Source organism: Dendropsophus ebraccatus, chromosome 14, assembly GCF_027789765.1.
Source record: "Dendropsophus ebraccatus isolate aDenEbr1 chromosome 14, aDenEbr1.pat, whole genome shotgun sequence".
Taxonomy (NCBI): domain Eukaryota; kingdom Metazoa; phylum Chordata; class Amphibia; order Anura; family Hylidae; genus Dendropsophus; species Dendropsophus ebraccatus.
Genome location: NC_091467.1, coordinates 22,730,934 through 22,745,279, shown reverse-complemented (window position 1 = coordinate 22,745,279; position 14,346 = coordinate 22,730,934). Strand labels below are relative to the sequence as shown.

Sequence of the window (14,346 nt, the reverse complement as noted above, 5' to 3'; positions counted from 1 at the left end):
CGTAATTAAATCATTTACTTTCCATCTCTTACCTCCTAGCTGGACTTCACGGACATCATTCATCATTACAACGGCCACATTTAAAGTTACCCTGTAAATCAGTAGATTTTCCTAACCATGACCTATCAGTATTGTTTCTGTCTGACTGTAACCTACCTCTCACCAAATCATCACGTAGGTTTCTACCCCGACGAAAAGCCACAATGGGATGTGTATTGGTTAACTCTTTTAAAGCTGGGTCTTCCCCCCTGATACTGTATATATGAATATACAGTACAGAGTGGGAACGGGACTCTGCCTGGCATTGCGTTGTGCGGCGGCGCTTGAGCAGAGCAGGGAATCATAGAAGTGCAGGGCTTAGACTGTCTATTAATAATCAAAACAGTCCCAGAGACTTCAGCACAGTAGTCTTTTTTCTTCCATAATCTTCTATGGTTCTATATAAGTGGGCTAAGAGTCTGTGTTAGGTGCAGGAGCCAAGTGTCATGATGGGGCCTGAATAAAGTTGGGGTCCACAGTAATGCAGATCAGCTCTTAGGACTCACAGAAGAGGGCACCTACACATGGAGTACAGCATTTACCCATCTAGATCCCACAGCCAATGGTTACTGTGGCATCTAGATAGCTAAAACCATGTGCCAGTTACTTCCAGTGTCCAAACAGCCACAGAGTACAAACTCTATATAACGTCATCCATGGGGCCATACTACAATACAAAAAGTATTACAGCATACCGAACAGGAAAATACATATTCAATTCCTTTAAGTTAAAAAACAACAACAACAACAACATATCTATCATTATATCATGAATGTCTGAATACCTAAAATATAAGTGTACTGTCAATAAAACTGCTGTTTCTTTAGACTGATCCAAACTGCTACAAAGACTTACAGCTAATGGAATTTGGGAAATACAAAACCATGATAGTATAGACACTATGGGGGAGATCTCCTTCTCCTTGTTGCCCATAGCAACCAATCATATCCCAGATTTCATTATATCAGAGCTTGTTAGTACACGAAAGCTGAGCTGTGATTGGTTACTATGGCCAATAAAGAGACTCTGACTATAAGACAGCTGATAAATCTCCCCCAATGGTTTTCTATCACCCATACATACAGAGTACAGTCAGTCCTGGTGGGATCTGTTACACCAATCAGGTTGTATTTTGTCTCTCAAGAGAAATCAACAGTATTTTAAAAGTCTTGAACCAAAGTGAAGCCGCCATTATACTGACTGCAATACATATAACTATAGCCCATAGAGTTGAATGGTGTCAGATACTGATCACATGACCAATGCCATGCATGCGGCCAGGGCAGGTGTGATGTCACCTGGGATACTGTTGCTAAGGAACGACAGAGAGAGATGTCTGCTGGACCGAGCCACAGCGCAAACATGGAGGACGAGGAGATTGTTGTGAGGAGGAAGAGGAAGAAGACAGGAGGGCGCATCTTGGACTCATCGGACGATGAGAAGACTTCGTTGAAGAGCCAAGGTAGGAAGAGGAGACGGGAAACCTTGGCCTCTGAGAAGACACCAAGATGCCCTCTGGACTCATCGGACGATGAGATGAAGACTTCAGTGAAGGGCCAGAGGAGGAAGAAGAGCTCTGAGAAGTCCAACGATGGAGAGGCCAAACAGATGAAGAAAGAAGTCGTGGCTGGCAAGAGGAAGGCCAAGAAGAGACACATTGTGGATTCTGCAGTGGAAAAGAAGCCACCAATCAACATCCACATGGAAGAAGATATGGCGGGGAGGAGGAGAGCCAAGAAGAGGAACATCCTGGATTCTGCAGTGGAAGAGAAGAAGCCACCAATCAAGATCCAGAAGAAAGAAGAAAAGAAAGAAGACCAGGCAGCCTCAGGTACACCCCTATATGTACACTTATATAGTTCTATGCATGGGACATATGGACTTTATCACGTATTCAGCACATTGAGTAACTCAAGTATAATGGGGGGGGGGGGGGTACTATGCTGAATGCTCCTGATTTTTTTCTGGTTTATAATGTACCATTGAATCCCAAAAATATCACAGCAAGTGTTACAGTAAAATAAACCAACAATAGGAGGGTATAAGGAAAAAGAAGGGTCTAGTATATCTAGTAATGTTCCCCAAATGTATTATATAGGGTGAGACACTGTGATTACTGTACTTTATCTTCTCTCTGCTTGTCTAATTTTAGGATTTTACCTGCACTAATAAACATGCCCCCAAAAGAGAAAAATGTTACATTGTATAATGCAAAATACCCAAAAGTATTTCCCATTGTTATTATGTGATGTATATATAGTACATGTGCTCCTAATGTTGGCAAATAAACCACTGAATGTTTGTCTCCCCACAGTTTAATAAATCACTGGTGTAGGTGAATGTACATTTTAAAATTGTCTCGCATTCAGAGTGTGTCTTGTAGCAAACATCACAAACATGACAAACATCGTGGTAATATGTCTTCATTCACATTCTACGGTATTAAAACGGTGCAAGCCACCATGAGAGGCGGCAACAAACAACAGCTCTTACTGCATAAAGAAGCGGAGTATATCTTTAAGTTGAATACTCGCTACCCGAATGGTTTAAATTTTAAAAATGATTTATTATACCATACTACACATACTAATACTATTATACATTTATGACTCTTTTCTCTTTTTTATCCATTGTGTTTCCCACATGGCTATATCTACATTCTCATATTTATATCATATTTACATCATACGTTATGCATTTATATTGTTTCTAATTTTTACATGATTAATTTTTGTGCGTACGTATATCTATATTTATCTAATGTTCATTTCTATTTATGCTCATTACAAATTTCATTTATTTTCATTTCTTTTTCTTGCTTATATCTTGAATTATCATTCTTTTTTTCTTTTTTGGTCTGCTTCCTTTGTGTGAACTTGCTCTATATTGTTGCATTCTTCCCGTAACTAAGTATGTTGGGTTGCTTTTTCCACCTGTGCAGTAGGCTCTTTGGGCCTCCACTTGATAGGCTGCTTTTTCTTCTTAACCATGTGTTGTATCAGGTGTTCATTATACCAGGACTAAGCGCGCATGCGCGCGAAACGCCTCTGTGTTACCTTGCAGCATGTTTTAACTATGGATATGAAATAAAGCTTATAGATTTTAATTGCTACCGGAGTGCTGGAACCCCTACTTTTCTTCACTATGTCTGGTAGCACTGGCTTCACTGCTCCCACACACAGTCTGAGTGCAAGACAGCACAGAGTGTATTACGGCGCCCTGCCACTGCAGTAGCCATTTAGCCTACTTCTAACCCATTCCCAATTGGCCCTTACTTCCCTGAAGATTCCAGCAACCTGGAGGAAACACGTCGGTCAGTAAAGGACCTGCATTATTACTAAGGGCTTCATAGGGTCGGTACCAAGGGGTAGAACAGGGAAGGGGTCGCCCTTATTAGGGTGATTGCCCCGCTCCACCCTAAGCAAGCAGGGGTAGAATATACACTATACTCGGATGGGGCATAACAGGGTGAGGTGGTCCCTACTCCGGTAACACTCTCCTACCCTGATGAAATTTCACCGGTGTTGACAACTCACTTGTGATATTGACTCAATTGTGATCAAGTCCAGTTTTAGACAAAATGTGGCCCTGGGCAAAGTTGAAGGTGGGGCCCCAAATGCTAAAACATTGTAGCAGCAATTTAAGGTCCCCATACACTTTACTTTTTTTGTCAGCGGTTGGCGCACTGCTCGAGGTGGGGGGTATCTTCTGTGACCTTAAATAAGACCCCTCTGTGCCCAATATAGTAGGTAGGTCCCTCTGTGCCTCCATAGTACATATAGTCGGTATCCCTCTGTAGGTAATCTCCTGGTAGTTACCTCCACCACCAAGTATGTAGTATTAACCAATATAGGAGGCATCTCACTGTAGGTTATACACCTGTTAGATAGCCCCACCCCCCCCCAGCACATAGCATCTCCCCTGATAGTTACCTCCCCAGCACATAGCATCTCCCCTGATAGTTACCTCCCCAGCACATAGCTTCTCCACTGATAGTTACCTCCCCAGCAGATAGAATCTCCACTGATAGTTACCCCCCCTCCCCCAGTACATAGCATCTCCACTGATAGTTACCTTCCTTCCCAGCAGATAGCATCTCCCCTGATAGTTACCTTCCCAGCACATAGCATCTCCCCTGATAGTTACCTTCCCAGCAGATAGCTTCTCCACTGATAGTTACCCCCCCCCCCCCCAGCACATAGCATCTCCCCTGATAGTTACCCCCCAGCACATAGCATCTCCACTGATAGTTACCCCCCAGCACATAGCATCTCCCGGGATAGTTACCCCCTAGCACATAGCATCTCCACTGATAATTAACCCCTCCCCAACACATAGCATCTCCACTGATAGTTACCCCCCAGCACATAGCATCTCCTAGGGCTGAAGCGATATGGGAAAAAAATAAAATCTCGTTTTCCCTTTTTCAATTAAGGGGTGTAGTAACAGTAGAAGCATAGAAGATGAGGGGTGTAGTAGTAGATAAGAGGAGTAGCAGTTTTGGTAGTAGTAGTATCAGGAGTTGGGGTAATAGTAGCAATGGTAGTGAGAGCAGTATTGGGGGTAGTAGTAGAGCAGTATTGGGGATAGTAGTAGAGCAGTATCAAGGTAGTAGTAGAGCAGTATTAGGAGTAATATTGGGGGTAGTAGTAGAGCAGTATTAGGAGTAGTATTGGGATAGTAGTAGAGCAGTATTGGGGGTAGTAGTAGAGCAGTATTAGGAGTAGTATTGGGGATAGTAGTAGAGCAGTATTAGGAGTAGTATTGGGGGTAGTAGTAGGGCAGTATTAGGAGTAGTATTGGGGGTAGTAGAGCAGTATTGGGGGGTAGTAGTAGGGGTAGTAGTAGAGCAGTATTAGGAGTAGTATTGGGGGTAGTAGTAGGGCAGTATTGGGGGTAGTACTAGGGCAGTATTAGGAGTAGTATTGGGGGTAGTAGTAGGGCAGTATTAGGAGTAGTATTGGGGGTAGTAGTAGGGCAGTATTAGGAATAGTATTGGGGGTAGTAGTAGGGCAGTATTAGGAGTAGTATTGGGGGTAGTAGTAGGGCAGTATTAGGAATAGTATTGGGGGTAGTAGTAGAGCAGTATTAGGAGTAGTATTGGGGGTAGTAGTAGGGCAGTATTAGGAGTAGTATTGGGGGTAGTAGTAGGGCAGTATTAGGAGTAGTATTGGAGGTAGTAGTAGGGCAGTATTAGGAGTAGTATTGGGGTAGTTGTAGGGCAGTATTAGGAGTAGTATTGGGGGTAGTAGTAGAGCAGCATTAGGAGTAGTATTGGGGGTAGTAGTAGAGCAGGGGAGAGATATGGGGGTACTGTATCATACAGAATCCCCTCCGCATATACTGTTCACTAGGCCCTGAATGGGGGAGGGGATCCTGTGTGATTCAGCACCTCCATCATGTACTGTGTACTGCTCAGGGGCTGGTGCCCATAGATACAGAGGGAGGAGGGGAGGACTGCATCACACAAGATCCCCTGCCCCCTTCTTGTATACTGTTCATGGGGAGGGGGTTACTGTTTTATAATGACCCCGGAGACTCCGCCCACCCGCGTCCGTAAGCACCGCCCCTTGGTCGCAAGTCCTGCCCTCAGCCTCCACAACCCTCTAAACCCCCCAACCCCCCCACCTCCTTTTCTTTACCTGGGCTTGCCGTTCCTCCTCTAGGGCACAGTCAGCCCTGCAGTAGGGGTGGTCCCTCTTCTCCCTCTTCTTCTGCGGTCCTCACAGCTCAGCTCCTTGGTTCGTTAGTAGAGCAGGGGAGCTGTTTGTGCTGCTCAGCTTCCTTCTCCACTAATAAAGGAAGGAGCTAGGGGTCCCAGAGGGATGGGGGCCCTGGGCAAGTGCCCAGCTTGCCCCCCCCTAACGCGGGCCCTGATTGTGATATAGTAACACAGTAGTTGTCAATACCAAAAACAGCTGGTAGCACCAATACACCTATAGGCGGCTACATAAGGTCAATGTTTGTATGTTGGTCTTTATTGTGGGGTCAAAACCTTTTTATAGTGTTTATTAAAAGTTAGGGTTTAAATGTACATACACCTATTCCTGTGATTTAATCTTGGATTGTATGGTGTAATAGACATAGTTTCATAACTGAATCTGTGCACTGTGTTGCTTTCCCCCTTGCTTTTTTACTAAACTAAATCCACAGGGCCTGTCCCTTCCCCTGCAGTCCCTGTACACGGCCTCCCTCTTCAGCAGCTCCCAGGCCGGGAACAGGCATAGCTATCTTCCTGCCTGTCAGCTGGGGCCCCTCCACACAGTAAGTAAACCACCCAATGACAGGCAGGAAGATGCAGAGAGCGGCAGAAGGACCCCCTCCTCTCTCCTGACACCCCCTTCCCCTGCAGTGACCCCCTCCTGTATACAGCTCCGCAGTCGGTGAGGTGGGAGAGGGGCTGCAGGCTGCACGGTCCAGGCTGGAAGCAGAGAAAGTGGAAACTTCACAAGAGAACACCCCTGGAGTTTCCTGTCACGCATAAAAAGTAAGTGTGCGAATATCTGTGTAACATCAGTGTGGTGTGCATCCATGTCATCATTTGTCATTATTTGTGTGTTAGTACTATAGATGTATATATATATATATATATATATATATATATATATATATATATATACATGTATAATCAGCATGTGTTTGTATCTGTGTAATTTTTGTGTGTGTTTGTGTATTGGGGCATCTATTATGTATTTATGTCATGTGATTAGTATGTTAGCATATGTATATATATATATATATATATATATATATATATATGCCGTATGTAATGTATACTGTGTGTGCATATTTGTGGGTATTATTGGTAACGGTGGTATTAGTATATATTGGATTTGTGTTGTAACAGTATGATGGTGGTAGCTATCTCTTGGTGGGGGTCTCAGCAGTGAGGTCCCAAATGATCTAAACTTTTGTCATATCTGTGTGCCATTAAGTAATAAGCGATCCAACAGCATCCATCAGAGAAGATATGGGGAGTTATATTCCAGCATCACACACAGTGCCAATGTGTCGACCCTATCGTCTATTGCCTATTTTTAGCATGTCAAGCCTGGCTTCAAAAAGACCCAATAGGGTAGAAACATCGCCACTGTGTATGATGCTTGAATAAATCTCACCATAACTTCTCCACTGGATGCTGTCGGATTGCTTCTTACTTGATGTCATGTGGTCTCCATTCGGGATTGGATACCCTCTGGCGTGCATCCCACCTCTATTTCAGAGAAGGCATTTCTTTAGACTTTTGTGACTGATGCTGTTGGATGCTTTATGGTATGTAAATAGCCAAAGATGCACCAGCACCCTGGACAGCGACTCACATTGGTTCCTACCAGCACCCACACCCACCAACTTCCTGCCCTGCCAGCCTGTCCTGGTCGCAGACAGCATTGCACCTCCAGCCACAAGGCCCCTACCACATACACATAGTCCCCTGCCCGCTGCTGAAGAGCTACTGGCGTCCTCGCTACCTACTATGTCGTTTATGGACTTTTAAAGATTTTTCTCCAATAAAGATGTAAATTTTTAAATGGTGAGTGCCCTTATACTTCTACTACTCTATTTATGAAGATAATTTATACACCTATCCTATAAGTGAGCACCACCTCTCTAAGCACTAGTCTGTTGCAATCCATATCATCACCACATGTATTGGATACAGTAGTGCCCATTACTTTTTCTACAGACGTTGCATTGACCCAATCAGTGTTACATCCATTCTGTGGCTGGAAGTTCAGATATCCATGGATACAACCATTCCGGATTGGTACTGTGTACAAGCCCAAATGGATCAGAATAGGGATTACACACAGTAGAGCTCCTAGTCCGATAAATAGCTTTAGAAGGTGATGTGTATTGTGTGTGAGATGCTGGGGGCAAAAGGAACATTAGGTTCGTCTAACCTGCTGATAGTTTCCTTTAAACAAACAGCAAAAATTACATGTGTGCTAATCTCTGATATCTATTTTTCCCCCTTGTAGGAGGACCCAGCAGTGTCCAACCAACTGGAAATGACATCTCTAACACCATCCTACAGAGATTACGATTCCATCATGTGCTCGGCGAGGGAAACTACGGAATGGTCATGTTGGCACAAGACACCGTCACCAGCCAACAGTTCGCTGTCAAGATCATCAAGAAGCGAGTCCTGCTAGACGACATCGAGGAGGCGGATGTGATGGTGGAGCGCCGAGTCTTACAGCTGGCATCTGGGAGCCCCTTCCTAGTCCACGCAGACTTTGCATTCCAGACCAAGTTGTTTGTTCTATTTGGGCTGGAATACATGAGCTGCGGGGACTTTGACCAACTTTTGCGTTCGGAGGGGCCGCTGAAGATCTCCAGTGCAAGATTCTACGCCGCTGAGCTCGTGTGTGGCATCCAATATCTCCACTCAAGAGGCGTCATCCACCGAGACCTCAAGCCCGAGAACATCCTGGTGGCTGAAACAGGGCACATCAAGATCACAGATTTCGGTCTCGCTCTGGAAAACATCTTCGCAGACCAAAAAGCCACCCAATACGCTGGGACCGCAGGCTACATGGCTCCCGAGGTGAGAGATCTTCCTATTGTCCACTAATTTGCTTCTATTACAGGGTATAGCAGGTGATGGTATACTGCTAGAATATGCCATCTCTGGGGGTCTGACCTCTGGCTTCACAAAAATTGGAAGACTGCCGGGGGATCGCTGATGTAGTATTTGTCTCTTTTTTCCTACATAGCCATGTGACTAAGAACATCTCTATGCAAGACAAAACTCCAAAGGGGGGGTAATGCCACACTAATGTGAATAGTGTCGCTTTAGAATGCCTATAACTGAGGGTTACTGTGCAGGAGGAAAACATTCAGGGGCATTCAGTGCTGCACCAACGTTGCATCTCCCTGTTACAGTTTATGCGGCTCACAGAGATCAGTCCCCCACCATTCTTAAAGTCATGGCACATCCTGGCGACATCCCACTTCAATAAACTCAAGATAATATCTGTTGTTTTCTTTATTGCAGATGCTGGCAAGGAAAGGATATGGCGCCGGAGCAGACTGGTATTCATTTGGTGTCATCATGAAGAAAATGATTACCGGAGGGCGTGACTACCATCCAACCCCCATCGATGACACCAGCTCCGGCGCCGAAGACTTCATCACACAGGTCAGTGTCTATCTGATCGGATCAGGAATGAATGGTTCAGACCATGCACGTACATCAAGCACTCCATTCATTCTTTATGGGGATAAGGAATATTACACTTAATGTGTCATTATGCAGAAGCCCATAGACAATGAATAGAGTGCTGGCTGCACATGCATGACCCCTTTTAACCCTCTCTGTAGACAAATTATGTCAAATGAGAAAATTCTGAAGACTTTACAATTCATCAGAATTAAGGCTCAATCATCTCTATGCCATCCAGTAGACAATAGGATAGGCTGCCATTCACAAAGATAAGTGCTCTCTCTTATCTACACAGCCTCAAGAGTTATGGTCACTAAATAATATGTACATTTCTCATTCCAGCTCCTCCAGCAAGATCCTGCACAGCGCTTGGGAGCCAACCGAAACACCAGAGAACATCAATTTTTCCAGCCTATTGATTGGGTCAAGGTGGAAGCCCTCGAGATGACCCCACCACGCATCCCATCGAAACCATCTAAGCCTCAGCAGAAGACCGAAAAGTTCCATCTGAAGACCATGGAGGTAAAAGAGGCCAGAACGTGTCGTCTGACATCGGAGGAACAGGCCGTATTCCGGGGGTTTTCGTTTGTCACCTCGAAGACCTTTGGCCAGCTCTAAAGTCATCAGAGTGAGCTTAACCCCTGAGCACCTGGCAGAAGAGGATCCACAGACCGAAGACCATGAAGAGTGGACCCCCAATGACCATCAGTCATCAAGGACACCAACAAGACGCCTGCAGGAAGGAAGCGGACACATGTGGAGAAGAACAACATGGATGGACCCCTACACTGCACAACAAGCCAGTAGGTAAGCCACACTGGTAAGGTAAGTGGAAGCGCCAGGCCATCTGCGCTGTATAACTAAAGGCATGTGTGAGATTTTTTTCACCGGTGACAGGATTTCCTCACATCCATGACCGCACCAGCTCCTAGTGCGGTGTTGGATATGAGAGAAAAAGAAAAGATTAAGATTTTTTTAGCACATGTCTATAATAATTCCCTCCTCATGGTACTATATACAGATTTATACTCTGTGTATAGTATAATATTATATACCGGTGATTGGATTTCCCTGGGTCAATGACAATGCTGTCATAGGTCTGGGGAAAGAGGTGAGAGATGGCCGGCTATTAAGGGGTGGAGGAGGCCGGATTTTTTTTTTTTTTTTAATTCTAAATAAGACTTAAAAAAAAAAAAAAAAGCGTATGCCAATTGTCATCAGGTTTAAGAATATCTTCAGTATCCACCACAGTCACTTACAGGAATCAAGAAGGAAGGGGACACCATGTCAAGAAGAAGAACAGGGAAGCATTAAGGTCATAGGCTTGCACTACACTACAGCTAAGTGGAGGCATCAACTAATGAGTTTACTGCAAAATTATTATTCTTATTTGTATGTAACTGTATGCTACTGAGAACCAATCCCTGAGCTGGGTACCTCACACTTTTCCATCCTCTGTCTCCTAACCTATCACCAGCTATAGTTTAGCACCTTCTAGAGGATTTCTACCAAATCCTACAGTCCCTGAGAGGTATGTATAGGGGGGAGGGGGGAACTAGATTGGTCCACAATCCAGTCAGTGTGTTCCAGAGAGAGTATACAGAGAGTGTTCCTGCTGCAGTTTATTCTCCGCCACCACCCCAAGTCACTAAAAGGTCACTCACATCAAGTCTAGTCAACTAAAGTCACTACAGTCAGGTATCTCAGAGTATCCATAGACCTTATCATAAGTATTATCCACCAGCAAGAAACTGTGATTTATAAAGTATTCCAAGTCTAAAAGTATTATTCTCAAGTTCCCAGCTCATCAAGGGATCTCAGTCAAATGTTACCTTCATGGTATCTTTATGGAAACAAGGTCTGTTTATTGTGTACTGTGACATTAAGATGATTTTCTAGAGTAAAGTTTACAAGTGGTTACGTATATATTTGCTGGACTCTGTGGTTCCTCTACACCTGCACTACAGACTGTTCTATCAAACATTGTGTCGGAACATCCAGGGGTGGGAACATACTGTATCACTCCTGGCCGCTGTGACAAGTGCCCCAGCAGTACACCAACATCTTGCCCCCAGCTAAACACCACCTGGCTCCCCTAGGTCCTGCAATGCAGTGTTAGAAAAACATGGCGACTTTGCACTGCTGGGGGGCAATATTGAGGGGTTAGGTGCATAGCATAATATTAAGTGCAGCGGCTGTGTAGTCTATGGCCCTCAAATAATTTTATAAATGCCTGAATGGCCGTCGACAGGAGAAAGGTTCCCCACCCCTGTTTAATAACAACTGCAGAGCCTGGCTAGAAACGCTTGCAGCCTTAATGCAAGTTACAGGCCCAGTGTGGTTGTGTGATAAGGACCCAGCGTGACATCAGTTTGGTAATTATAAAAATGTTCCTAATGTCATAGCCACATATACAGAACACTGTGACCATGCAATGTCACACAGTAAGGAGAAACCTATTACCGGTACTTATAGATGCTACATTTTACAGAAAGCAAAGCTTGGCCTGCACCCCCAAAGCCACATAAACTAAAATCTTTTTGCTTTTTTTTTTAGAGAAAACAAACAATTGATTCTTAACAATTTCACCCACTATTGTTACTAAATTGTACAGGTGCAGTTTATTATATTCAATTTCCATGTATTGTATGATCCCACCTGCAGCACTTCTACCCTCAGGTGGGTCCCTACACTAACATCGTATATGTAGCACAGGACCCATGTGGTGTAAAAGCTTTATCACCTGTAATGTGCTTTTATATTCATAGTCATTCACTGTAGAGAAGCCCACAGTAACTAGATCAAATTAATATAAAAGTTCAATAAATAAATAGCGTTAGTGTAGGGACCCATCTGAATGAGGTCGCCGTGACGTGGCAGATGGGCTCGCACAATGTGAGAAATTGTGCGCTAAGAACCTCACTCCTAAGAACGCTCACTCCTGATAATGGGGAAAAGGACCAGTGATCAGCTGATAAATCACCTAATGCTAATGTGTCCTCAATAACAATGCTTGGTGGGACGTCTAAAAGAAGCCTTAGTAGTGTCCTGTCACTGCAGGAATCCAGACAATCTCTTGATATTTATTGCACATACAGATACACACATCACAAAGAATTCAGCATCCACTATATGTCTTGCAGTTATATTCTGGTACACTAGAGGGCACTGTTGTTGTTGCTGTCCATTCATATAAAAAAGTCTTTCAGGATACAGTCATTGATCGATTATTTTATACAACATGATCTGCAATACAACAGAACACAGAACAGGATAGTATTTTTACCTTTTAGTATCTGTATATGTATTTTTTGTGATTTACTTAGCACAGCGCATTCTATACTTAGGACATCACTTCTGAAGCCTCTCACTGTTTTGTACTTTTTCATTTTTTGTTGTTGTAATTTTTCATTTGAAATTAGCAGAAAACAGTACTTTTACATAGTTATAAGAATATGCATACTAATCCAAGTTGGTTTGTTTTTTAATTTTGATTGACTGGCAGCACTAAGTAAGGGAAGACATGGCTCCTCTGCTGCCACCAATGGCTGTTTTGGGAACTGCAGGGCTTCAGAAGCTCTGGTCCTAGCAGTTACATATCATTGAATTTACTTTTTCCAGAATACCACTTTAATAAGGTGACAGTATGCAACAGCAGTAAATTGTGTTTTTTTCTCTTCCCTTTAACACACCATTGTAAAGAAATATTTTTTGCTGTCATGTTCCTATAGGGCCGGGAACACCAAGAATAAAGGTAATTTTCTTACCTTCCTCCTCAGCACCACTGTCGATAAATCCTGTTTTATCATATGTAACTATGGTGCACTGGGGGCCGTACAATCACAGCTCAGCTTTCAGCTCTGGTAGAATAAAAGAGGAGTTGTGGTGATCGGTTGCAGTGGGCAGTTTACACCAGGTGTATATTTACACCCTTTCATAAATCTCCCCCATAGTGTCCTCTATACAGGTCACTGGTCATCACACATGGTATATACGGTATACAGCACGATACACCTGTATATAAGAACATAGTGTCCTCTACTGTTATGGCCTATGGCTCTGCATTCTCACAGAGGATTTTCATTCTGCTGCGAGAATGTAGCCACTGCCTATTTACCTTATTAGCTGCTGGCCCTTAACAGATCATACCTATCTGCCTGTACTTCCACCTGCTTCTCTGGCTCCCGGCTCACTGATGGCCTTCTCAGCCAATCAGTGTTTACGGTGGGACAGTGCACTGATTGGCTGAGCAGGCCATCAGTAAACTGGGTACCAGAGAAGAAGGAGGGATATATCCCACAGAGCTGGATATGTCCCCCTGCAGCCAGATAGCTCCCCCCATGTAGTCAAGAGGCCTCCTTCTATGTAGCCAGATACCTCCCTCTCTTGTAGTCAGATACCTCCCCCCATGTAGTCAGAAACCTCCCCCCATGTAGTCAGATACCTCCCCCCATGTAGTCAGATACCTCCCCCCATGTAGTCAGATACCTCCCCCTCATGTAGCCAGATACCTCCCCCCATGTAGTCAGATACCTCCCCCCATGTAGTCAGATACCTCCCCCCATGTAGTCAGATACCTCCCCCCATGTAGTCAGATACCTCCCCCTCATGTAGCCAGATACCTCCCCCTCATGTAGCCAGATACCTCCCCCCATGTAGTCAGATACCTCCCCCCATGTAGTCAGATACCTCCCCCCATGTAGTCAGATACCTCCCCCCATGTAGTCAGATACCTCCCCCATGTAGTCAGATACCTCCCCCCCATGTAGTCAGATACCTCCCCCCATGTAGTCAGATACCTCCCCCCATGTAGTCAGATACCTTCCCCCATGTAGTCTGATACCTCCCCCCAATGTAGTCAGATACCTCCCTCTCTTGTAGTCAGATACCTCCACCATGCAGTCAGATACCTCCCCATGTAGTCAGATACCTCCCCATGTAGTCAAGAGGCCTTCTTCTATGTAGCCAGATACCTCCCCCCATGTAGTCAGATACCTCCCCATGTAGTCAGATAACTCTCCCATGTAGTCAGATACCTCCCCCCATGTAGTCAGATAACTCCCTCATGTAGTCAGATACCTCCCCATGTAGTCAGATAACTCTCCCATGTAGTCAGATACCTCCCCCATGTAGTCATATA

At 44.4% G+C, this 14,346-nt stretch overlaps 1 protein-coding gene across 1 annotated transcript; it reads left to right on the top strand.

Moving 5' to 3' along the window:
- Nucleotides 1-1,287: 1,287 nt before the first annotated feature.
- LOC138772536 (protein kinase C delta type-like) lies at nt 1,288-10,275 on the top strand. The gene is made up of 4 exons (XM_069953001.1): nt 1,288-1,871; nt 8,020-8,588; nt 9,039-9,182; nt 9,549-10,275. The coding sequence occupies exons 1-4, from the start codon at nt 1,373-1,375 to the stop codon at nt 9,822-9,824; spliced, it is 1,488 nt and encodes a 495-aa protein (XP_069809102.1). The 5' UTR covers nt 1,288-1,372; the 3' UTR covers nt 9,825-10,275.
- Nucleotides 10,276-14,346: the final 4,071 nt, after the last annotated feature.